This window comes from Carettochelys insculpta, chromosome 9, assembly GCF_033958435.1.
Source record: "Carettochelys insculpta isolate YL-2023 chromosome 9, ASM3395843v1, whole genome shotgun sequence".
Lineage (NCBI taxonomy): Eukaryota > Metazoa > Chordata > Testudines > Carettochelyidae > Carettochelys > Carettochelys insculpta.
Window position 1 is genome coordinate 31,608,670 of NC_134145.1, and position 26,170 is coordinate 31,634,839.

The 26,170-nt window shown below is 43.8% G+C and overlaps 1 protein-coding gene across 1 annotated transcript in view; it reads left to right on the forward strand.

Annotated features, from left to right (window-relative positions):
- PKN2 (protein kinase N2) overlaps window positions 1-26,170 on the forward strand; it is a 92,293-nt gene that overhangs the window by 25,557 nt on the left and 40,566 nt on the right. Inside the window, exons 2-3 of the mRNA XM_075003220.1 lie at window positions 9,589-9,889; window positions 19,156-19,307. Of these exons, the coding sequence (XP_074859321.1) occupies window positions 9,589-9,889; window positions 19,156-19,307 (453 nt within the window). The remainder of the gene's footprint in view (window positions 1-9,588; window positions 9,890-19,155; window positions 19,308-26,170) is intronic.

The window sequence follows — 26,170 nt, forward strand, 5'->3', positions numbered from 1 at the left end:
ACTAACACCACGGGGGAGGCCCAGGGGCTGGACGAGGGTTGGATCACCCCCAGAGCCAGCATGTCTTCAACCTCCCCCTCTATGTCCTGAGCTGTCCTCCCTGTGGCTCTGAATGGCACACACTTGATAGGGGCGTGGGTACCTGTCTCTATTCGGTGGACAGCCAGGTCAGTGCGTCCGGGTCTGTCCGACAACAGCTGTTGATGCGAATGCAGCACCTCCTTGATCTCCGTCTGCTGGGCAGGGGTCAGCTGGTCTGAGAGGGGAATAGACTCCAGCAAGGAGCTGGCTCCACTCCTTGTGAGTAAATCCACCAAGGGATCATCCCCCTGCCCCTCCCAGTGTCTGCACACAGCCAGCACCAAGTTCTGTCTGTCCCAGTAAGGTTTCATCATGTTCACATGATAGACCCGGTGGCTGTGGGCCCGGTTTGACAGTTCCACCACATAATTCACGTCATTTAGCTGTTTGACAACCTTGAAGGGCCCATCCCAGGCCGCTTGCAGCTTGTTCCGCCGCACAGGTACAAGGACCATCACTTGATCCCCGGTGGCATAGGCTCGGGCCCTGGCATTACGGTCATACCAGACCTTTTGCTTCCTTTGGGCCATGGAGAGGTTCTCCCTGGCCAGGCCCATGAGCTCGGTGAGTTTTTCCCAGAAGGTCCGTACATACTGTACCACTGACTCCCCTTCAGGAGAGGCCGTCCCCTCCCACTCTTCTCTGAGCAAGTCCAAGGGTCCCCGTACCCTCCTTCCATACAGCAGCTCAAACGGGGAGAACCCCATGGATTCCTGGGGCACCTCCCTGTATGCAAACAGCAGGTGGGGTAAGTACTTGTCCCAGTCATGGGGTTATTGATTCATGAAGGTTCTCAGCATCTGCTTCAGAGTCCCATTGAACCTCTCCACCAGCCCATTGGTCTGCGGGTGGTAGGCTGTGGCCCAGGTGTGCCAGACCCTACACTTGTCCCACAAGCTTTGTAGTAGGGCCGACATGAAGTTGGACCCCTGATCTGTGAGGACCTCCTTGGGGAACCCCACTCTGCTGAAAATGGACAGCAGTGCATCCGCCACGGTGTCAGCGTCGGTAGAGGTCAAGGCCACAGCTTCTGGGTATCGCGTGGCAAAATCTACCACTACCAAAATATATTTCTTCCCCGAACACGTTGCCTTGCTGAAGGGGCCCACTATGTCTATAGCCACTTTCTGGAAAGGCTCCTCTATGATGGGCAGTGGCCTCAGGGCAGCTTTCCCCTTGTCCCGGGTCTTCCCCACCCTCTGGCAGGGATCGCAGGACAGGCAATACAGACGGACAGCTGCAAAGATCCCTGGCCAGAAAAAGTTCTGTAACAACCTTCTCCTGGTGCGGTGGATCCCCTGGTGTCCTGCGAGCGGGACATCATGGGCTAGGTACAGCAACCTGCGCCGGTACTTTTGGGGGACCACCAGTTGCCTCTGGACCTTCCATGGCTCCGCTTTGCATCTGGGAGCCCACTCCCGGTACAGGAATCCTTTTTCCCACAGGAATCTCTCCCTGCAGCCCTCCCCCAGCTGTGGAGCTGGGTTGAGACTGGCCAGTTCCCTCAGCTTCTGCAAGGAGGGGTCTCTCTGCTGCTCTGCCTGGAATTCTTCCGCTGGGGCAGGGGCGGATGCTACTTCCCCATCCCTGCCTGGCTCCAGCACCCCTGGCCTGTGAGATCTGGTTTTTGGGGGCCCCCTTTCTCTCAGGGTTGGCCCCTGTGGCTCCTGTGACTTTGGCTGGGCCTGTACCCCTGAATCTGGGGAGCGCACCCCTTGTTTTCTTCGGCTACGGGTCAGGACCAGGGCACGAGGGCGTTCACCTTGCCAGTTCTCCAGGTCAGCCCCCATCAGTACATCTGCCGGCAAATGGCTGTGCACGCCCACTTCCTTGGGGCCTTCCTTCTTCCCCCATTTCAGGTGCACCCTCGCCATGGGCACCTTGAAAGGGGTCCCATCAATTCCTGTTATCGTCAGGTGGGAATTGGGTATCATGCAGCCCGGTGCCACCACCCCGGGTCGGGCCAGCGTCACTTCAGCGCCTGTGTCCCAGAACCCCGTGACCTTTTTCCCGTCTACTTCGAGGTGTTTGAGACACTTGCTCCACAGAGGTAGTGCCGCCCCCACTCTGTAAACTGACCTCTAAGCATTTGGTCCCCCTGAGGAGCTGGTCTGTGGGGCGGACTCGGCCCAATCCGAGTGCCCATTGTCAGCACCACCTGCCTTGGCCGCCAGCCCCTCTGGCTTCTGGGACCCCACCCAGTTGACTCCATGACCCCCCGGACTGCTCAACCTGTCTGGGAGCCTGGGGCACTGGGCTGCTCTATGCCCCTTTCGCCCACAGCGATAACAGCCTGGGTCTTGTTGTGTCCCTCGGGCCGGCTGCTCTGTCCGAGCTCTGTTTGGCTCTCTGGGGGGTGGGTGGCTGGCCCCTCTTTCCTGGGCTTGCCCAAGAGGTGGTCCCCTCTGTCGTACAGTTAGGGACCGGTCTCTCTGAGATTCTCGGTCTCTCCGGGACTCCCTCTCTTTGTGGGGCTCACTTTCAAACCTGGCCTGGCTGTTTGTGAAGTCATCTGCCAGTTTCCCTGCATCATGTGAGTCCCCTGGCTTCCGGTCCACGAGCCACACCCTCAGGTCAGGTGTGCACATCTTGTAGAATCGCTTCACGACCGCCAGCTCAATCAGGTCCTCTACGGACTGGACTCCCATTCCGAACGCCCACTTCTGGTAGTATTGCTTCAGGCGGGCGGTTGTATCTACATGGGTTTCCTCTGGCCTCTTCTGCGCTTCCTGGAACTTCTTTTTGTACATCTCCGGAGTCAGCCCGAACTTATGCAGCAGGGCATGTTTGAACTGTTCATAGTCCCCAGGCTGCAGCCCCTCCAGCTGGCTGAGCATCGCTGCGGCCTTCTGGCCCAGCAAGGGGGTGAGGTGTCGGAGCCACTCATCTGGGGGAACCTCATGCAACTCACAGGCTCGCTCAAAGGCGGTAAGGAACTCGTCCATGTCCCTTGGGTCCTGACACTGGGCCAGCACACGCGTCTCCAAGTGACTGGCCACCCCGAGCCGTCTGGCCCTCTCCCCGCTTACCGCAGCTGGGGCCTCTTGGCGTCTCGCCTCTGCCATGGTTTGCTCAGGCTCCCGCTCTCGCTCGCTCTCCTTCCGTTCTCGTTCTTTCTCTTCCCGCTCTCGCTCTCTCTCTCCTCCCGCTGTCTCTCTTGTAGCTGGCGCTCGTGCTCACGCTCTCTTTCCCGTTTCTGGCGCTCGTGTTCCCTCTGCCGTTTCTGGTGCTCGTGTTCCCTCTGCCGTTCCTGGGCTTCCAGTTCCTTTAATTTCACCTCGAGTTCCAGCCGTCGCAGCTCTGCGGCGGGGGACTCTGCCCGCGATGGACCACCGCTAGCTGAGCGCGACCTGGCGGGTACCGCGTGTGTCTGACGGCGTCGAGCCCCTGCTCCTGTCGGAGAATCTGAAACGCTTCCCGAGGCTGACCAGCCACTTTCTGCCGGGACAGGCTCTGCCCCCCTAGATCGGTCATTCTCTTCCAGCTGGGCAATCAGCTGAGACTTGGTCGCCTTCCCCACGGTCAGGCCCCTCTCTCTGCACAGCCCTGCTAACTCTGCCTTCAGGAGTCGGGTATAATCCATCTCCCCGCTATCTCCCGGGGTATCCACTCACCAGCAGCAGCTGCAGGAATGGCTCTGTTCCCCCTCTGGCTCTTGTGAGACTCCTTCCTTCCTTCTCTTGTGCTCAGTCAGCCACTGCTGGGAGCTCATCCGTGGGTGCAGTGCATCCCACTTCTGACACCAGTGTGATGGGGTTCAGGGGTCCCCCTGCACTGCACCCCGTCCGCTGCTGAGTGAGAGTCACTCCTGCCAGGTACAACAGAAGGTTTATTAGGCAACAAAAGCCCAGTTTCTCACAAAAGCGACAGTACAGCAGCCAGAGACAGTCCTTCCAACCCGTCCTGGGGAGAAGACCCCGAGGGGTGCCCCTCTGGGGTGTAGGTTTCCCCCTGCTCAGGCTGGCTGCCTTCCAGCTCTCCCTTTTCCTAGCCTCTAACTGCCGCCCCCGATTCAAAACCCAGCTCAGCTCCTCCCTCCTCTTTGTTCAGGCCGAGGTGTTACCTGCCAGTTGTAGCCCCAGGGTCATCCTTAGCCACTGGGAGCTGCTGCTTGCCTCAGACATCCAGCCTGACTCACACATGCACTCCCCCCACTCCATCACATCGGGGATGAATACAGCCAAATGTATGGAGTTAATGCTGGAGTGGAAGCTGGAGATGTAAGCTTAGTTGTTGAGAATATCCTCTAATTATGGTATATTATTGAAATAGAAACATTTCTACATGAGTGTAAAATGTCAGTCAGTTATGGTATCTGCCATTATAATTATTTTATTTTGTTAAAGGTATCTACACTGTGAGAATAGTCAACAAATAAAATAATTATAATAGATATCATAACTGACTGACATTTTGATTCTTATAAACTTCGGTACAATAAGGGCAGCCGAAAGAATGACCAGACGTGGGAGAAGGGGAATGGAAAATCAGTGAATACTTAAATCTATCTAGTGAAGATTTTAAATGCAATTTCCAGAACTGATATTTGAACCTAAGTGTACAATGTTCTGGAGATACCCATTTAGGTACAATTTGATTTTTTTTTTAAAGTGAGAAATTTGTAAATTTTCCCCTACACTCTTCTCCATTTGGAAAATATTAATTTCCGTTCACCATTTTTGTAGGGCAGAAATGAATGTGGCTGTGCCTGTTGTTTGATACTGTTTGAAAGATATGCAATTTTTTTTGTAAAGTACAGCTCTAGAAACAGGACTGAAATTTTTTTCCTGCTGTTGTTTGCTGCATCTTTAATTTTGAATAATTAGTGATTTCTCTTTTGTAATGGAAGAGTATATCCTAAATAAAATATTATAGGATTGGCAGATGTTCTCTCAGTTACAGGGATTTAAAGATACATAATATCTGAAGCATACACAACCTTACAGTGTGCTTTAAAGCAGCGTTTCCCAAATGGTGTTCCGCAGAACCCTGGGTTCCTCAAAAGTGAAAATAAGGGTTCCACAAGAAAATTCCATTACAATATCTGAGTCCTCTGTGGCTGCCTGTCCTGCAGCTGCTGAAAGAGCAGAACTAAATTTAATTGGTTTAATGTCCAGCAGGACAGCAGAAGGGATCTGGCCATTTAAACTAACTGAATTTAGTTCCATTATTTCAACGGTAGCAGGACTGGGAGCCATAGAGAGCCCCTCAGTACCCAAGTGGCCACATCCTTCAGGCCTAGCTCATCCCCGCCAGTGGAACACCTCCATGCCAGCCTGCCTTCTATTGGGCACAAGTGGCTGCCCACCATAGGCTTCTCACCCAGTGTTACAGATGGGTTAGTCCTGGGAGCCAGTTTGGGGCTGAGGCAAGTTAATCCCGGGCGTTGGGGCAGGTTTGGGACTGAGGGGTTAAGCCTGGGGCTGGGGGAGAGGGGGCTTGAAGCTGAGAGTGTATAAGCCTGGGGAAGGAGGGGGCAAGTTTTTGGCTTAGAGGTGGTGAGCCTGCAGCTGGGGCAGACTTTCAGGGTTGGGGATAAAGCTTGGAGATAGGGGGTGGATTTGGGGGAGTGAGAGCTGAGGTGGGTAAAGCTTGGAGGGGGCGGGGGTTGTCAGGGGGCAGAGCGTGGGAATGGGGTTCCGCAAAATTCTTTTGCGTTTAAAGGGGTTCTGTGTCCAAATAAAATTAGGAAACACGGCTTTAAAGTGCTAAAGAACTACATGCTCTAGAGCGTGTTTCTACACATTTTATGATAATTGATCTTTTCACTCTATAAGATATGAATACCAAGCTTGTGCACCTGAAGTGACAGCAGGGACTTAGGGCAGTGGTGAGTTGAACCCAAGCCCTGTGGCTGGATTCCATCCCTGGCTGCAGGATCAGAACCTGCTGCCTGCCATTCCAGGGGTGAAACCAAGAGCCTGGATACTACTGCGTAGGGAGGTGGAGAACTCATCAGCTGACGCTCCTCTGGCAGTTATGGTTTCATGGGGGGAAGGGCAGCCCTGGGGTACGAGGGCACTCCTGTGCGTCTTCCCCCCCCCCCCCCCCAAAGGCTGTGGAGGCAAGAAAAATCTGTGGTAGTTGAGTGTGGGCACATTTGAGAAACACTGCTCTAAGCAACACCTTGTGAATAGACTAAGATGTTATTTTTGTGCAAACTAAAGGCTTCGAACATATCAGACTGGAAAACTCTTCTTGTCTCCACCTGTTGCAGCTAGTTCAGAAATAATTTATAACTCCATGTTCCTTATGGTATATAAACTGAGTAAAATGTTGCACATATATCACGTGATCAAAAATATTGCTACAACATTCTTCTGTAGGAATCCAGGACTGTAGGGCTATCCTTTCCTGCTAGCAGATGGAAATTGCAGAATCTCATTTTAAATGGAAATTGCAACCAAGCAAAGGTAAGCAGCGATGATACCCTGATACCTTCAATTCAAGCAGAGGAAATGGCATAAAGTTTCCATCTTGCACCAGTTAGAGAGGTTTTTTGCCTCAAGCATTCTTAAGTTGCAGGTTAGATAGTAAATTCATTTTGCTCAAGAATGGATTGCTTGGTTGAAAAGTAACTGAGAAAGGGGTTAGGAATTTGAGTTTCATAGGTTGGTGTCAGTAATCAGTTCTCCACACACTTGTAGACCCAATAACGGCTATAAAATACAGCAATACTAGAAGGCATACTGTGACAGCTGCTGATTTCACATAGTAGGTCCTGTGCTTCTGAGTAGTGGTAGGATGAGTATTCTCTCCCCGTGTCTGGGGAAGGTGGCAACTCCCAGCCTAAATGTTCACCTCAGAACCTCATGACAGCTCTCAGTCTAACCCCTTTAATTCAGGGACAAGCCATAATCTGATTAAGCCACCCTAATCATTGGCATAGTATGGGGAAATGGGGGTGGAAAAATCTGTCTCCAGTAGCCTCTCTGGAGGTGGAGGCAACAGATTAGATTTCTTAGCTCAGTTTCTCATTCATGAGGGGTTTGTCTCCCTTGGACTTCTGGGGATGTTCCCCCTGCAGCTCAGGGGACCCAGGAAGCTGACAGTGCAGCAGCCCTGGCCAATTTCCCAGCTTCTGCTAGTACAGTAAATCCTCCATTTAATGGAGTAATAGGGCTGTCTGTTCTTCCCCATAGTCCCTTAAATGTGAGGGTTTACTCTGCCTCTCCACAGGCTCCCCCAACCCCAGTCCCATGCCAACTTCTTCCAGAAAACCAACCTCCTGAAAACAACCCCCCCCAAAAAACACTCTTAGACAGACAGACCCACCCACCCTGGTGGAAAAGCTGCTGGAACCCATTGGCTGGGGGTGCCTGGTTGCAGGCGGCCAAGGGTGCCTCTTGGGTGGGTGCCAGCCCAGGGGTGCCTGACCCCCACCAAAGGCGTCCAGCAGCCTGGTCAGTTTCCCAGCTTTGGCTAGTAGCGGGGAGTTGTGAGCCGCATGCACAGCTTTGTGACATAGGCAGGAGACGCCTATGGAGGCTAATAAATTCAATTTTTTTTAGGACGTGGCGCTTCCACACTGGCCTTTAATTGAACGTCTGAATTACAGCTTGATGCTATAGCCATCCAGGTAGCTGTGTGATTTTGAAATCTTGAGATTAGTGCTCCGTGAATCGAGCTAATGGTATTTTCAGTGAAGATAGTCACCTGGTAAAATTGAGCTAACTGCCTTAAATTCGAATTTATCTTGTAGTGTAGAGGCAGCCTAGGTGTCTTAATTAAACTGGGGTGAACCTTGTTTGGTTACCAGAGAAACAGGGACTTGTTTAATTTCAGACTAATGTATCTATAACTTTCTTGTAGCGATCTGGCCTGACCCCATCACAATACCAAGAGTGCTATTACTTTCAGTAAGCATACCTGAAAAGCTTTTGCCTGGTATGTGAGACTGAAGGCCTACTGTCAGTGTTTTAAATAGTCAGTTTTTAAGCCAGCAGCTTACCTGAGGCTGAGCCCATTAAGCCATGGCAGTAAAATAGCTAGATCTGTGATTTTCTGTGTTAGTTCTTAAAGTAGCATTATTTTGTTTGTGATCTTTGAGGGCTTACTATGTCAACAAAATTCCAGTCTGGCTACGGATTGAAATATTGTGTGTTTCTTTTCAGAGTAGTTTCCTTGTGGGTACACCACTTCAGGTGTAAATGCTGCTGAGACTTTCAGAATGTCTTTATCAGTGTCAGCTTCTCCTGCATATTCACCCTGAGCCTCCTTGTGATGGACACTGAGGCTCTGTAGGGAGATACAGGAAACCTCCCCCAGAGCCAGGCCATCCCCAGCCTCCCTGCTCTAACCCAATGCACTCCCCCTCGCCCATCCCCCAGAGCTAGGCCTCCCTGCTCTAACATAATGCCCCTTTCCCATAGCCAGGCATACCCAGTCCTCCTGTTATAACCAACTGCACCACTCAGAGCCCCTCAGCCTCCCCTCTGCCCCGACTCTCTAACTCAATGCCTGGGACTCATTAGAGCCACCACCACACACTTCTCCCTCCAGGAGCTGGGGCGCATGGTGAGTGGCAATGAGCAGTCCAGGTGTGCAGCTCCAGGCAGAAGCCTCATTTCATTGATCAAAGAGCTGTATGCGGTTCGAGAGCCACAGCTTGGCCGCCCCTGCTGTAAACACTGACGTATTCCTTTAAGCCTGTGAAAGGGTTAGTCTGTTTAAAAAAAGTTTTGAATCAGTTGAGTACTGAACTTCTAGATCAATGTGTAGGAATTCTTCTTTGCTAGTAACTGTAAGACTTAAGTGTAATTACTTAGATTGACCTAGTATACTGAAACACATCTGGGAAAAGAAAAACAGTATGGCTGTAAGGCAAGGTGTATATGCATGACAAATCCAGAGGTATTTGTCTCCTCATGTTAAAAAGTAAGCATAGTAAAGGTGTCACTAAGCTTAAATTTGTGGCTTGGAAAGCATAACTTCAGCAAACATAAAATGTTAACAGCAATGAAGGGTCCTGTGGCACCTTATAGACTAACAGAAAAGTTTTGAGCATGAGCTTTCGTGAGCACAGACTCACTTCATCAGATGCTGGTCTTGGAAATCTGCAGGGCCAGGTATAAATAAACCAGAGCAAGGGTGGGGATAACCCCGACAGCCCGTTGCACTTCACTTCTCCTCAGGCAGCTGGAACCAGAGGAGCACTCCACTTCTCACCTCTGCAGAGAAGCAAGGCGCAGCAGGTTGGGAGGGTGGCATAGTGCAGCAGGGCTGGGCAGGCTGCCACTTCTGCCACCCATGTGGTGAGGGTGGAAGGGAGACGAGGTGACCCTTGCTGTATCTGCTGCCTGATCCTTGGTCCACGATAACGCCCCCCATCCCTCACACCCGTAAGTCCATTGTGGGCAGCTACTGCAGGGAACCCCAAAAGTACAGGGTCTAGGGCAGCCATCCCAGTTTGTCCTGTTGGTGGGCCAACTGTGTCTCGATGTAAACCCAGTATTTGTAGTCACAAAAGAAGTTAACCTCTGATTATGCTTTTGTTTTTTGCTATAGGGTGATGCCCGAGGTCTTCTTGTTTCTGAAAACATAAGCATTGGCCAAAAATTGGACTTCTCTGATACAATGGTACAACAGAAGTTGGATGAAATAAAGGACCAAATCAAACGTGAAATAAGGAAGGAACTTAAAATCAAAGAAGGAGCAGAGAATCTGAGAAAAGTCACAACAGATAAAAAAAACTTGGCTTACGTGGACAACATTTTGAAAAAGTCAAACAAAAAATTGGAAGAATTGCATCATAAATTACAGGAATTAAATGCGCACATTGTTGTAACAGATCCAGAAGATGTTACAGGTAAAATATTAGTCTAAAATTATTAATTTGTTTCTCATAGCTTAGATATTTGTACCTTTGTTTACATAGATTTATTGTAAAATAGTTGCTTTTATAAGTGGGTTTAACGAATTGCCCTCATACATTTATATTTGACTCAGATAATTATTGGAATACTTTGGATTATTGAAGTAACTTCCAAACTGTAATTCTGCAGATCACTGGTACTTCAGAGCATTTGCTGGTGTTCTGGAGACTACAGGCTAGTCGTGGTCCTTGCAGTTATTTCCACTTATTAAAATGTTTAAGAAGCCTGTCAGAATTACAAAAATAATTTTCTAATAATGCTTTTCCATGTACTTTCCAGAAAGGATGTTATGTGACCGCAAATGTGTGGGCCAGTGCTGTATGAGGGATATTAGTGATTTACTCTGTAAAAAAAAGTTAGAGAAAGTCTTGCCTTAATAGTTTTGAAACTAAAATACTAGCCTTTTTTTACTGATGTATGGTTTAGTTAACTGCTCAATGGCTAATTTACAGTAAAATGGCTGTATAGCATAATCAGCTGAATAACACTTAAGGATTTTCCATATGTGGAGACTGCCATTAAATGTTTTAAACTACATTATACTCTAACTTGAATTTCTGTCCAAGTGCAGAGAGTTGGTACTAATTTTGATATTTTTCCAAGTAAATAGTTAGTAGCTTTTTTTAGTACTGTTAAACGACTGGGATAAGGACGGAATGGTGATTTGACATTAAAATGTTGCTAACGTCAGTTTCAGAAAAAATATACATAGGCCATTGATAGTGTCTGTTAAGTGACAGTCAACTCTGAGAAGTTTGGGCAACAGAATAAGAACATCATATCAATCTTGTTTTACAGTAAAGGGTATGGTGAGTATTATGAAAAATACTGGCAGGCAGTGTTCGCTGTAAGTTTGAACTTGTGTAACAACTTAAGCAAGGTTCCGATGCCGTCCAGCTATTTAGCAGAGTACCCTCGCATATGCATCAGTGCATATTAGAGGGAATATGGCTGGCAAGTGAAGTCAGTAACTCATGGTATCTTGCAGCATCGTGTGCTGCCAAAATGCTGTTACTCTTGTTTGGCTTGCACAGAATTCTATGCATTTTGTCATTGGTCTTCCTGCCAATTACACTCTGACCAAAGAAGGCAGGAGGAAGACTATTTTGAACTTGTGCGGTAGAGGGATTGCTATAGGGTGGTTACAAGTATGCTTTCAGATGAAATGTAAATGTGTACATTTTGTGCATTTTATGAATGTCTTCTACATGTTGAATATATTATAAAAACTGGTACATAATTTTTCTCATGAATTAAGACTTGCAACAGTCGAGTAACAGAGCATTCCAAGGGACTAAAGTTGCTGATGTGAAGAAATAGGAGACACCTAGGCTGCAGGTGGACTCTTATTTAAAAAGCTGTACAAACATAAATTGAGGCTTTTTTAAATAGTGGTGTGGGTGAGGGGAGATATTTGTCACATCTCACGCTCTCTCGCAAGTGAAACCCTTTTTTTAAAAAAGGGTCACGATTTTGAGATTTACAGGGCTATTTTTCCCCAGGAAGAATTACTCTAGAATCGCATCCAGGATTGGGTTGTCATTTTTTTGGATGCTGTACACAAGTCAGCTCCCAGAGGTCTTCCTCTGCAATGGTATTTATTTGAAGGGCGCGCACACTCAGTTTTCAAAAGGTTTTGATAGTGCTCCATTTAAATAGTATGTTTTGAATTCAGAAGGTCTTCCTTTTTATTTTTTCTGCTTCTTTGCTGCTGTTCAACAAGGTCTGGGGGAGGTGTTTTTCATATCCAAGAGCAACAGCACTAAACAAAGTGGGACCAGTCCTTTTGTCACGCCATGCCCTTGGTTTCTCTCTTGGCACTCTGCCTGCTAGTTTGGACTTAGTTGCAGCTTCTCTAGGACCAAATAGCTTTCAGTAAGTAAATAGTAAGTATCTTCTACAGGACCTGGGGAAGAATGTGTATACAGCTCTACCATGAGAAGTTCACCAATTATGTTTACTACTGTATGATTCACGAGGTGTAACTGACCATCAGAAAGGACAGTGTAACTCATGAGCTACATGAGAAGAAATAGAGGAAGGAGCATGATTCTTCTTTTCATTTCTCCCTGAAAAGGTCACCCCATCATTCTTGCTTACTGGCAGTTCCCAAAACCTTTTGGTCCACTTCATCTTCCATACAAGAGCAGATGACTCTTTTCCAACACGGACAGAAGGGAGACTGTATCTTCAGGTGGCTGCTGCTCTGAAGTTACTTTCAGCGTACTGTCCCCGCAAGACTAATAGGTGTTTGCTTTTATGTGGTGTTTAATCTCACTATTCACTCAATGCTATTTCTGATTTTTGTCAAATTGCTGCTAAGTCAAGTCCATACAAAGCTTTTATGGTCTTTCTTCTATTATTTCAGTTATTATTTCAGTGCTGTCCTATCAAATTATATTATCACTTTGCTATTTTGACAATTACACAAATTCCTTTCATCTAGGGGTATGTGTGCACAGTTAAGTCTCTTTGAGGAGGGAGGGAATGAAAACCAAGTTTCTTGTGTTGAATTTATATGTTGTCGTCTTATTAATAGCTCTAATTCATATCAGTTATTCCTATGGAAGCCTTAAATTCTTTAACAGAACATATTTCACAATCTGCCTGAAGACCAGAAACTTTAGGAATGTTTTAAACTGATCATTTGAAGAAGAAGTTTGTTATAACACTGAGATGTTTGTTTTTCTTGTACACCATTTGTCCTTGTAATTTAAATTTATTTTCTCTCTGAGCTTTTTCTGCATTAACATAGCTGTTAATTTGCAGGAAAAATTTACTATCCATAAATTTCCTGCCTTCCTCAATACTGAGATTTTGGATATACTGATACAACCTCTTTTGATAGTGAATGCACGTGGACTAAATCGGTGGTGGGTCAGATGAGGCCCATCGAGGTTCTGTGTTTAAGAGCCTTATATCTGTATCCATGTGTACATCCATAGATGTGGATACCTGCAGTTACAAAGCAGATGTCTGCAAATTTGCTGGGTTCTAGATACAATATTTTTATCCGCTTCCATATCTGCAAAAATGAGCCATGGAGACCTGTGGACAAAATGGATAGCCACGGTTTTTGCAGGGCTTTATCTATTGTGGGCCATGACTCATTTTGTTTATGGTTGCCCATGCACTCATTTTGCTGGTTTCGGTCCTCAGTTTTTTTTCTACAGGTATCACACATGACACGCTTGTAAAACAAGGATATGTGAAGTGAGGTATGTTTTGATTACACAAAGCATAGACTATGAGAGCCATGCCCTCCCTCTGTGTCCAGTCAAAGCACTGCTGTGGTTCAGTCAACACAGCCCACAATTTCTAGATACACCAGGACAGTTAGCAAAACTGTCATATCCCAGAAAACTCTTATGACTACCTAGAAGCCTGCTGAGTTGGAGAGTGACTCATGCAGCCCACTCACTAACCTAGGTTGCCCATCATTGATCTCAATGGGATGCTGGGTTAATGGTAAAACTTTTGGCTTTGATCATAAACTTTTGTGTGGTGAGCATCTGTCCACAAAATTAAACTAGTAATCTTTATTTGAAAGGCTCAGATGTCTGAGCTTTAAAATCTAAGGGGAAGTAGTCAGACCATGAAGATCACCATATTTTCATATTCGAAGAGTTGACTCACTCTTTATCCTTGATCAGATGTGTTCTTATTGGAGTTTTAGGGAATGTGAATTGTCCACTTTCACATCTGGCCTCTTTAAAGATGCTCAGTACCAACCCAAATATTCATAATCCTTGAGGTTGTTGGGAATGCCTGCCAAATTCTATTAGATGGTAAAACTCTCCTGTTGTTAGTACATGTTAGACTGCATGGTTATATGGAAACTTATTCGTAGCACAAAATCTTGAGCCACTGTAATCTACAATAATCATTTGCTAGAGATTGTCAAGACATCCCACCCAACACAGGTGGTAGGGATATCCCAGTAATTGCTTAGTTTATAGATGAGACTACAGATTATAACTTTTTCCTGCCCAGTGGCAATGCATTTGGTGGACATTTGTTCCCTACATTTCAAAATATGGGAGAAGATGCCCTAAATCTTGGGGACATGGTATCTGGCTGGATTTGAGAGAAGAACTGCTGTGAAAATAGCATTTGCTCTGGTCCATGGCCTCTTTGGATCTTCAGTCGTGTTTGCGGACAGCAATAATGACAACCTCTCCTCGACTTGCTGGGTCCAGAATTCTAGACAAGTTTCACAGTCCTGTTTAGGAATAAAAGCTGGGTTTTTGTGTGTCAGAATTAGGGCATGTCAATAAAAAGATATAGAGAAGACTACGCAGTATGTAAGTGCAGTGTGATCCAATTGTTATGGCTGGGACTGCAAATTTGGAGAGCCTGGGTTCGTTCTTTCTCTCCTAAATTACCATAGCAAGTCAGTGGAAGAGTCATTTACATCTTTGCATGTTTTGTTATCCATAAAATGGGTATAAAGATAATCTTTGTGAAGCACTTTACGATTTAAAGGAAGATGCTGTGCAAATGTTACTGTGGACTCTTATTCTGCAACAGCATCCAGCTGAAGCCATGTTTTTATGAACATCAGGTATATACTTTATTTTTTACACATGTAAATACTTGCCATAACTGTTACAAATGAAATCACCAATAAATCTAATTTAGAGAAATGTATATGAATTATAAAATTTGTTTTGGTGTTGTAGACACACGTCTTAATGCCATAAGAAATTGTCAGCAACCACTTCAAGAGGAGTACTAGATGAAGAGTTGGAATTAAACCTCAGTCATTAAGCACAGGTTACTCAAAAAGCTGTGCTATTGAATCTACCACTTGGTTCAGCACAATTTCTCTGGTGTTTCAAAGTTAAAAGTTTTTGCCACAACATAAAAAAGTTCTATTCCTTTGTTATGTAGTTGCTGGGGAATCTAGCCTTGTTTCAGAAGAAGACCTTGTATCTAGATCTCCTTTCAGAATGTTGCCTTATTCAAAGTGAGAGGCTGAAGTGTAGATAAGTCAATGTGGTACTATTAAAAGACAAAGTATTAGACTGTATTAAATATGATTGTTTCATTGTCAAACAAGACTGAATGTTTGGTGGCCATTAGTACTGAAAATCTGAATGGTTGATTCTAATCTAAAATAGGTGTGTAGCAGGCTGTGCCAGGAGGTTTGCCCCCGAGGGTCTGGAAAGGGCACGGCACCCTGCTAAAATCTTACATCCAGTAAGCTTAGTGCCTTCTGTCAGGGCTGAGCTGCACAGGCTTTTAAGCCTTGGCCCTAGGGCAGGGCAGGGCAGCAGTCAAGAAGCTCAGCACCTTATGTCAGGGTTGGGTGGCAAAGTTTATAAGCCTGGGGCAAGGCAGGGGAGCAGTTACTGAGGCCCAGCACCTTGCAGGAGGGCTGAGTAAGTACAACAGTGTATGAACCCTGGCCTGGGTCAGGGTGGGGCAGCAGTTAATGAGATTCAGTCCCTTGCAACATTGCTGAATAGTCCAACAATAGCTGTGGTTTCCCTCTTGCTCAGGATAGAGTAGCAGGCACACCACCAAGGCAGTATACGTTTGGAGAGGCAAGGGGCTACCTCTCCAGGGGGAGGGGAGCACAGGCCACCCACTCCACTGCACCCCAGCTGGGGGCCCTAACCACACCTCATGCTGGAGGCTGGTCAGTGGGAATCCAGGCTGAAACATGGGCTCTGGTAGAGCATTCCCTAGGCTTCTTCCTATCTCTGCTTCATTTGGCACAGGGTCCCACTCCAAGTCCTCCCAGAGATCAAGTAGGGCAGTGTCCTCCAGATACATAGTCACAGGCAGGTCAGCCCACTGCCCCAATGACACGTGCATGCCCAAGTGGCCAGGAGGGAAGACTAAGCTTGGGCAGGTCCTGGACCTCTGGGTGGCGGGCAACTGGCAGGTCCTGGCTCTTGTGGTAGTTGGCAGCTGGTAGGCTTGCAAGCTCAGGTGGGTCTTGATCCTGGAGCTCGCAGCAAGCCAGAGGGGCCCCAATAGGTCTGGAAGTCAGGGTAGTGGGCCAGTGGTAGGCCTGGCTGTGCCTCTGGGGTTTGGTCAGAGCGGCTGGCCGACTGCTCTGGCCAGTCTGGCCTCGGCTCTTTGGCTCCTATTTTCAGGAGCCCAGCCAGCAGCCTCCGATCAGCTCTGAGACTGTCCTTTTAATGAGCCCCAGACTCCACCTCTGGCACTTCCTACCACAGGTGTCACTCGCTGCAGGATGGGGTGTGGGTGCTCTAGGCCTGCTCACCAAGGCCTCTGGGAGGCTTCCTTTGTCTCTGAGTCACGGAAGGGCCACTGTACCCCATTACAAGGCATGTTTATTTTTTGTAATTGCCTGTGCATGTGTGTAGAAATGTTTCTCAAGTTACCTTAGTACTTTGCTTTCCTATTTCCTTTTTCGTAACACTGGAATTTACATAGAACAGTAACTCAGGACTTCAGGGAGAGGTTCTTTCTACTGTGGCACAAAATGTCCCCTTCTACCTTTGCAGATTCCCTTTCCTTCCTCACTGAAAATGTCTTCTGTGGGGAAACAAAGAGATGCTGCTTAAATATTCAGTCACTTCCCTCTGCAGCTCAGATACATCTGTTCAGGCAGTGAGAGAAAGGTTAATCAGTGGGAGAGGAGAGTCATGGATGTTTTGGCCACCCAGGGATGTTAGTTACATATGGGAGAACTTAAAAGAAGAATCTCAGTCAATATATTATCATAGGCACTGACTTTGTGGGCACTTCAGGGCTGGATCAGCCAGTGAGGAAAAGTAAGTGCTGAGCACCAACTGGGCAGCCCCTTCCCCTGTACCTCCCACCCACCAGCAGGTCCTGCAAATCAATGCCCCCCACCTCCTACTTGTACCTCTCACATGGCATGAATAGCTGTTTGTTTCACATCATTCATAAGATGGGGTGGGGGGGTGAGGATGCGGCACACTGAGGAGGTAGCAGAATCGCGCAGGAAAAGCTGGGGGCAAGAGTGGAATGCGGGTTGGGTTCTGAGAAAAGTGAAGGAACGAAAGGACAGAAAAGCAGCCATCAACAGCAGCAAAACAAGAGCAGTGAAGGCGGAAGCTCTGAGACTATTCAGAAGACAACAGAGAAGTTCAAAAACAACGTTAGCAATCATTAAAAATGCGATAGAGAATATTTTACTGCCTCTATATAAATTCATGGTACGCCCATATCTTGAAAACTGTACAAATGTGGTCACCTCATCTCAAAAAAGATACATTGGCACTGGAAATGGTTCAGAACAGGGCAACAAAAATATTAGCAGCTTGGAACAGGTGCCATATGATGAAAGGTTGAAAAGACTGGGACTCTTCATCTTAGGAAATAATATACTAATTTGGAGAGAGGAGAGAGGAATGTAATAGAGGTCTGTAAAATCAAGACCAGTATGCAAAAAGTGAGTCAGGAAAGTTATTTATTCCCATAATATACGAACTAGATGTCACTAAACGAAATTAATGGGTAGCAGGTTTAAGACTAACAAAAGTAAGTTTTTCTTCATACAGTGCATGGTATGCCTGTGAAACTCTTTCCTAGAGCATGGTGTGAAGATTGGGACTTCAACAGGGTTCAGGAAAGGACTAGATGAATTTGTGGAGGTTAGGTCCATCAGTAGCTGTTAGCCAGGATGTGTAGGAATGGTGTCCTTGGTCTCTGTTTGCCAGAGGCTGGAAACAGATCATAGGAGAGGGATCACTTGATGATTACCTGTTCTGTCCACTCCCTCTGGGACATCTGACATTGACCACTATTGAAAGACAGGATACTGGGCTAGATGCTGAAAGTGGTTTTTTTTTTTTCATATGAACATAACTGAAATTTCCGTTATTTGGATTACATTAGGCAGGTTGGGGGCACCTGTAAATGACTGAGATGAAAATTGGACCCTTATGTCAAAAGTTTGCTCACCCAAGTGTTGAAGACAAGTTTGGTAGAACCAATTGAAATAACAGATGCTAAAAAAACAACTGGCATTTTGAAATCTGGAATTTGCTGTATGTAGTGCATCTGTATATTATGTACACATACAGAGAGAAAAAACAAGTAAAGTTCTGATGTTGATTGGTAAGTCTCACTTTAGTTTGAAGGAAATTAATTGAAAAATTTAAAATAAGAATAGAATTTCGTAGCACTCAGTTATATATAACCTTCTAAGGGAAAAAACCAAGACAGTTTCTCTGATAGTGCTTCTCTCAATTTTTTTCTGCTTAAAAGGAAGAAATGTATTTTTTTTACTTGTCTTTTCAGAAAGCTTTCAGTAGGGGCCCTATTAGCCACAGGTTGAAGGACAGACTCTTCCGGGGGATTAAAAATTGGTTAAGCAACAGGAAATAATCAAGTGAACACTGATTCTCTGAATGGAAAGAGGTTAATAGTTTGTACTCCAGATGGAATTTGTACCAGTGATTCACATGCTTCTAATCTAGAAAAGGAAGTAGATGGCAGTCCTGGAACTTATTGATGACTGTGTAACTTGGTTAACAAAAGCTGCAGCAAATTCTGTTAAAATTAAAAGGAATAAGGGACTAACACAGAATTTCTAGACAAGAATATATTATTTACCTTTCCCAAATCATACCTTTCTCAGTATTGTGGCTGCTCACTTAATTATCCGGATACCTGTTGTTCCATTAGTTCTCTGGAATCAGCAATCACTCAGCAGACCGAGAGAGAGTGTGTGTGTACATACACTGTAAGGAGAATTCATGTTATCAGTTTATGTTGCTGTAAACTGCACCCATGATGTTTCTAATGGTTGAAATAAAGAGATGTAATGTATTTAATATGACTGTTTGTTTTTTTGTCCATATGAATCACTTTTGAATAATATGGTCATCCAGAAATCTTTTCTTCTTTTTCAAGTTTAAAGTTGGATTGCTGGGTTTGGGAAAGCTTAATGGTAAACTGCACTTTGCACTTTAAAGGTTAGACATCTGAAAAAAGACAGTCTCCATGGGGACAAATAAACAAAGGGAGGGAGGTACCTTTTACCAGCCCACTCAGTGATTCATGTGTATTAGCGTATGTGCAGGAATCACTGAGCTTTTTGCAGTATAGCGTGTTTGCAATATTGTCACGTAGTATCTCTGCACAATTTTAATATTTAAATGCTAAATTTTTTCTTTATTAAACACTTGACGTGTATTAGAATAAGCTTTATTGGTTTGTTATGAAAATTACATCTTATTTTAATTCACAGAATGTCCCAAAACACCTGATACGCCAAACAGTGACCCTCGTTTTTCTACTAACAACAGATTAATGGTTTTAAAAAAGCAATTGGATATAGAACTGAAGGTAAAGCAAGGAGCAGAGAATATGATACAAATGTATTCAAATGGCTCTTCAAAGGTAAGGCTTTGGAATACTTAAAGAGCAATGAAATAACCAAAAATATGAAAATTGTGTAGTTTGACTATATGAATGATGTGTTAAGTTCTATGTGACTGTATAGTTTCATGAAATAAAGTGAGACAGTTAATGTTACGCTCTTCACTGCTAACGTGTGGTTTTATCCCACTGAAGGTGTTCACTGGTAGTAGTTTAGTTTTCATCAATTTTATCCCCATGGGTATCAACCTATACAATAAATCCAAAAACAACAAGAAGTCCTGTGGCACCGTATAGACTAACAGACAATTTGGAGCATAAGTTTTTGTGGGCAAAGACCAATCCAGTTTATGAAATCTAGCACCTATTAAGTTTCAATTCATCGTGATTCACTTTAAAAAGCAGGGCATGCTGTTTAGTGTTCTGCATGGTGTGACATATAGGACTTTGTGATACTTATTCTGGGTGTTATGGCTTTTACAAAAAGAAATCATGTCTCTTGCATCTATTAGCATATTCTGGGAGGGTCAGCAAACATATGGACAAGGCAGATGAAGTGTACTTGGACTTTTTCTGAAAGTCTATGACAAGGACCCTTATCAAAGGCTTGTAAGCAAAGGAGGTGGTCGTTGGAAAAGAGGGAGGATGCTTGGTGGATCAGAATCTGATTAAAGGAATGGAAACGAAGAGTAGGAATGAATGATCAGCTTTCACAGGGGGGAGAGATGAATAGAAGGGTTCCCAATAGCTCTGTAATGGAACATGTTATATTTAACATACTTAAAAATTAAATGGGAAAATGTACAAATGATGCAGAATGGTTCAAGATAGTTTAGTCCAAAACTGAGTTACAAAGGTATCTTGTAAAACTGGGTGACTGGGTACATGAAATTCAGTGTTGCTAAATTCAGAGTATTACATGCTGGAAAACATAAGCTCAACTATACAGATAAAATTGTGATCTAAATTAGCTGTTACACCTCAGAGAGCTTGAAGTCATTGTGGATAGTTTTCTGAAAACATCTGCTCAATTGTGGGGAAAAACAACAACAAAAAGAACTACCAATGTTTGGAACTATTCAGAAAGGGAGAGATAATGAAACAGGAAAACATCAAAATGTCACACTCTAACTCTATGGTATACAGACACCTTAAATAGAGCATGCAGTTATGGTTGTCCCATCTCCAAAAAAGAGATAGTAAAATTGGAAAAAGCACAGAGAAAGGTAACAAAAAATGATCAGTGGTATGGAGTAGCTTCCATATGGGGAGAGTAAAAACTCTGGGACTGTTCAGTCTAGAAGGATTTGATGTCTATAAAATCACAAACGCTATCAAGAAAGTGAATAGGAAAGTATTATTTAGTCCTTCACATAACATAAACCAGAGGTCACTCAATGAAATTACTAGTCGGTATGTTGAAAACAATCAGTCAGAAGTACTTATTCATGTAATGCAATCAGCCTGTGGAACTCATTGCTAGAGGATGTTGTGAAGGCAGAAGAGCACCTGTTCAAAAAACAATTTGCTTACTTTATTGAGCATTGGTCTATCAATAGCTATTAGTAAAGATGGTAAGGGATGTGACCTCATGCTTGAGGGCAGCAAAGGGTGGCTCTAAGCTTATTGCAAGAAGCTGAGCCTAGGCACTAGAGCAGGGGTCAGCTGCCTTTCTGATGCAGAGTGCTGAAATCCAACCTTTTGACCTCTGTTGGTGATACTTTTTAAAAATAACTAATAGTCCTACTTACAACAGCTTCATTAATGAATTAAAATGCAGAGCTTTACCAAGTTCAGGTGATGTTTGGTCGTGTTAGTCTTTTGTTAATCCACAGGCAGCATGGCTTTGAGGAAGCTCCCAGCTGCATGAGATAGGAGGGGTGGGACTGAGCTCTGTTGTGTGCCAGTGAAAATCTGCTCTCATGCTACTCTTGGCGCCTGTGCTGGGGGTTGCTAACCGCTGCACTAAGGGATGGATCATTCAAAATTGCTGTTTCTTCTTTCTGAAACATCGGGCAGTGGCTTCTGTCAGAAGATTGGATTCTGAGCTAGATGGGCCACTGGTCTGACCTAGTATGGACATTCTTGTGCACATTAGAGTGGGGCATCATTTAATCCATTGTTTTAAGATTATTTGACCATGCCATGCTTTAGTGTTCATGCCACTCAAGCAGAATGTCTGTCTTTCATACACATATGTGACATACATCCATACATCAGTTTTAGTTAACAGTAAGATTCTTTAACAAAGACAAACTTCTAGTCTTTTCCTCTCATTTTATAGGGAAACTATCATGATTTTATGAGTCTTATTTATCTTTGTATATATCTGTATTAATATTGAAGGGTGATTTCTCTGATTATTCTTGAAAGAAAGCTAAAGAGAAAACTTAAGTCATTTTTTGTAGCTGTGCCACCATATTCTATATAGTAGTAGTTCTGAAATCTTTCAGACAGTTACAACAGAGCTAAATAAATTATAGATGTGAATTTGTATATATAATACACATAGGTAGTAGAATCAAAAGATGTTCAAGAAAAAACGTGTTCAAGAAAACTAAATGGGTTCTGTTAAATTTTATGGTTGACATAGTTAACATTTTTATGATGTATATTTGTTCTAGGCTTTTTGAAACAAAACATGGAAATATTTATTTGTTCATGGATATAAAAAGTCTCGGTATGCAAATGAGCAAAATCAGACAGCACCAAAAATAATGCTTTCTTATGTAAGAACTCTTACTACAGCCTTCCTTGTGGTACCTGTTTTGAATGTAACTGAGTGAATGAATGGAATGCCCATTGATGGGGAAGTGCATTGATTCTCCAGCTGTACCTGCAGAAAATGATAACAGAATATACTAAGAGCATATAAAATAATGAATGGTATGCAGATGGTAGATAAAATGCCTCTCTTTTGCCTCATAACTCGAGAATAAGGGCCCGGTCAGTGAAACTGGCGTGCCAAATTCAAAACCGATTTCATTTCCGACACAAAACATTCTATTATTGGGTTAATTCTTAGTTTCTGAAGGCATCTATAGTTGGCTTGTGCTTTGGGGTTCTCATCCAAAACGTCTCTGTCTTCCACTTGTGAAGTACTATATTGAGCAAGTAACAGAGAGGTAGCTGTGTTAGTCTTTATTCTAACAAAACAAACCAGCAGTCACATAGCACTTTTAAAAACTAACAAAATAATTTATTAGGTGACGAGCTTTTGTGGGACAGACCCACTTCTGAAGAGTCTTTAAAGTGCAACATGACTGCTGGTTTGTTTTGTTAGATTGAGCAAGAAATAGTGATGAGGCCACTGGAAGAGCTGCCAAAAAGTGTACCATTGACCAAAGTCCATACAGGCTTAGGTTGTTGGCCATCTACCTGCTTATATCTTGTTCCCTGACTTCCAGGTCATTTATAGCCTTGTGAGATCATGTGACCAATCTTTCTAGCTCAGCTTTGGGTACTCTAAATATTCAGATGATCTCACTAGATCATGATTAAGGCTATAATTTCATCACAGAGATTGTGGAAGTTAGGGAATCCATGACTGTTCAGCTCCCTCTGTCGTTTCAGCCCCACTAATTGGAAGCTGCAGGATCCTGCTGCTTCCTACAGTGGCAGGGAGGTGTGAGGTATCCCTACATCTCAAGGCAACGTGGTCACCAAGTTCTGAGCCACCATAGGCAACAGGGAGGGTACTCTGCAGCTCCCTGCCACCAGGGGCATCGGGGGAACCCTGCAGCTCCAAACAAACCCTTGTAGGTGGTGGGAGAGCCCTGGATCTGCCTAGCTGCTTCCCAGAGTAGCATTGATGTTTTCAGTAGAAATCAGGCACAGGTTACAAGCTGCCATGAACTTTTACTTTATTGTTAGTGACTTTTGCTAAAAATATCCATGACAAAATCTTAGCCTTAAACATCATCAGAAATGTACCAGTGTAGCCTTTCATAAATGTTTCTATTCTGCCTTCTGACAGTCAGTTTCTTTTAGGCTACTTTGATAATGTTCTATGAATATCTATCTAAGTTATAACTTCAGACATTTATGTATTATGATCAGCTGAATTGGATTTCTTTGGTTTTGATAGTGCTGTAAGGTCCCTTTTGTGTCAAAAGTTAAAATATTTACATCCATTATCTTCAATAACTTAAAATTATAGTTGATTAATTTTTACCAACTTTGCATGTTATAAAACATGCATTTTCATTCAGTTAAATCAATGAAGTTTAATTGTAATTCAACTGTTTCCTAAAATACGTTTAAAATTTTATGTAAGGAAAAATATTAGACGCAAATTTTTGTTCTGTGTTAAATTAAAACATTAGTTTTGTTTGCTTTTCAAAACCTTTATTTTTTTTTCATTGCGGGTTGGCTTTTTTTCATGTCTTTTTTGGCTTTTCCTGTCCTTTTTCAATAGAATAGTGGTTGGGGAGAGAGAAGTAGAAGAATTTTTTTAAAAAAAGTGATGAATGGAATTATTATTTTTCAACAATCAGAATAAAATTAGGATTTGGTTTTGTTTTGAAATTTGTCATCTATGTTTTCATGGAAATTTTGAGTTTTTGATAAGCTATAGAAGTAGAATTAGATGCAGTATTTTTGCCAAATCTCTAAAAGCATCTAATTCTTCTAATCAGAAATTGTCCTCTGTTGAGCAGCATGGGAGGATTTGATGGGCTGATTAAATCAAGAGGGAAAGAGGAAGGATAAACTTTGGGCTTGTCTTTGTGAAACGGGGCATTTAATTGCACTCCGAGCTGGGGTTCAGTACCTAAGCCACAGTTATATTGTGTACACAGCCATTTCCTGTTTCGATTCATACCATTGTGTATGTATGAAAGAGACTTTGTGCACAGTACCCATGTGGCATATGGGGGCAGAGTGGCCTGTAGCTGAAGCGGGCAATTATAATCAATCACTGTATAATTTACTTGCCAATTGATAAATGTTTAAATCAGTCCAGTTTCATATGTGGTGGCTGGGTTAGCAAAGGGACAGTGCTTCTTCTGAAGCACTATCCCCAGTGTTTTTTGCAACAAACTTAAAATGAAATGTTGTGTATCCATTTTTGTCTGCTGCATAGCTCTCAGGTGTGACTTAAACAGCTGAACTGCTTTAGCATACAAACATAAAGATGTGGATGTTGGTTAGTGTATCAAATAAAAAATTTAAAAGAATCCAAGTACCTGCAAGTGACACAGCTGGGATTGTGTGGGGAGGGCAGGGCAGTAGAGTGCTGAAGGGAGGACTAGCAATTTCAGCCTCCTCCCAGTGATCCATCAGGTCTTTGAAAAGCAGTTAGTAGTGCTCAAGCTGCTCAAAAAACAGACTATATCATCCTTTCCATATTACTCCAATTCTATTTGATTGGAAGTAATCTTAGGACTGCAGGGGACCTCAATGGATCTTCTTGTCATTCCCATACACTCAAGGCAGAATTAAGTATTACCTAGATGAACTTTGACAGGTATTTGTCTAACCAGCCCTTAAAAATCTCCAATAATAGTCCTGTGTGGATACAAAATTTGTGTCCGTATGCACATCCGTATCTGCAGAAATGAACTGCAGAGATCTGCATCCACATCAGCAGGTGTGGGTACTCTCAGGTATAAAGCTGATGTCAGCAAATCCTGCAGGGTTCTGGATGAAAAATTGGGATACAAAATCCATATCTGCAAAATTGAGCCACTAATAACTGCATTCATATCACAAACCAGGGTTATCCCTTGTCAAACTTCCTGTCTTTCCTATGTACGGTAAACTCCTTCATATCTGTCAGCTCCAGGACCAGGATGGTGCTGGATATTCAAATATTCTGGATAATAGAGAGGTATATGTAGCAATGCATAAAACTAAAGAAAAACAAGAGTAGATATTAAGAAACAAACAAATGTATGCAGAGTATTTTATTTACCAACAACAGGAGTATTATGTACACAAGTACACTGTAAACTTGTGCTGTATTTATTTGTGTTTACTTTCACTATATTGTACTTATGGAAAAGTAACTAAAATTTACTTATTGTTAAAATGCCAGTTATTTGAAAGTTCTGGATGATAGAATGCCCGATATGAGAGAGTTTACTGTTGTAGGTTAGTTTGTGCTTGTGCCCCTAGTACTATGTCTTTGAAAAGCTGCCAACTCTCTTGAACTATTTTTTCCTCTTAGATTTGCTTTCTGTGAATACAAGCTTCCTGAATTTTCTGCAGCTGTCCTTCTTGAAATCCATTATCTTTATTGTGCTGTTTTCCCTTTTACATTTACTTAGAATCATGAACTCTGATTTCATGATCACTTTCGCCCATACTGCCTTTCACTTTGAAATTGTTAACCAGTTCCTCACTGTTTATCAAAATCAAATCTAGAATGGATTCTCCCCAAGTAACTTTCTCCACCTCAAGAAATAAAAATTGTCTCTAATACATTTAAAGACATTGTTGGATAGTCTGTGCCCTGCTGTGTTATTTTCCCAACAGATGCTTGAGTGGCTGAAGTCCCCCATCACCACCAAGTCCTATGCTCTGGATAAATTTTTTTTAATTTAAAAAAAAAAAAAAAAAAAGTCTCGTTCTCCTCCTTTTTCCTGGTTGGGTGGTCTGTAATAAATCTCTACCATGACATCACTCTTCTGGTTTTTTTAAATTCCTTTTAACCTACCCAGAGACTTTCAAGTAGTCTATTTCCATCTCAGCCTGAACTGTGTGTACATTTTCCATATATAAGGCAATATATATCCTCCTCTGTTCCCCATCTGTCAAGCTGTACCCTTCTATGCCAGTATTCCAGCCATGTGCATTGTCCCACCAAGGGTGTGTCTACACTAGGAGCTAACTTTGAAGTTAACTTCCAAGTTAGGCACTACTTCAAAGTAGCCAGCGGAGAG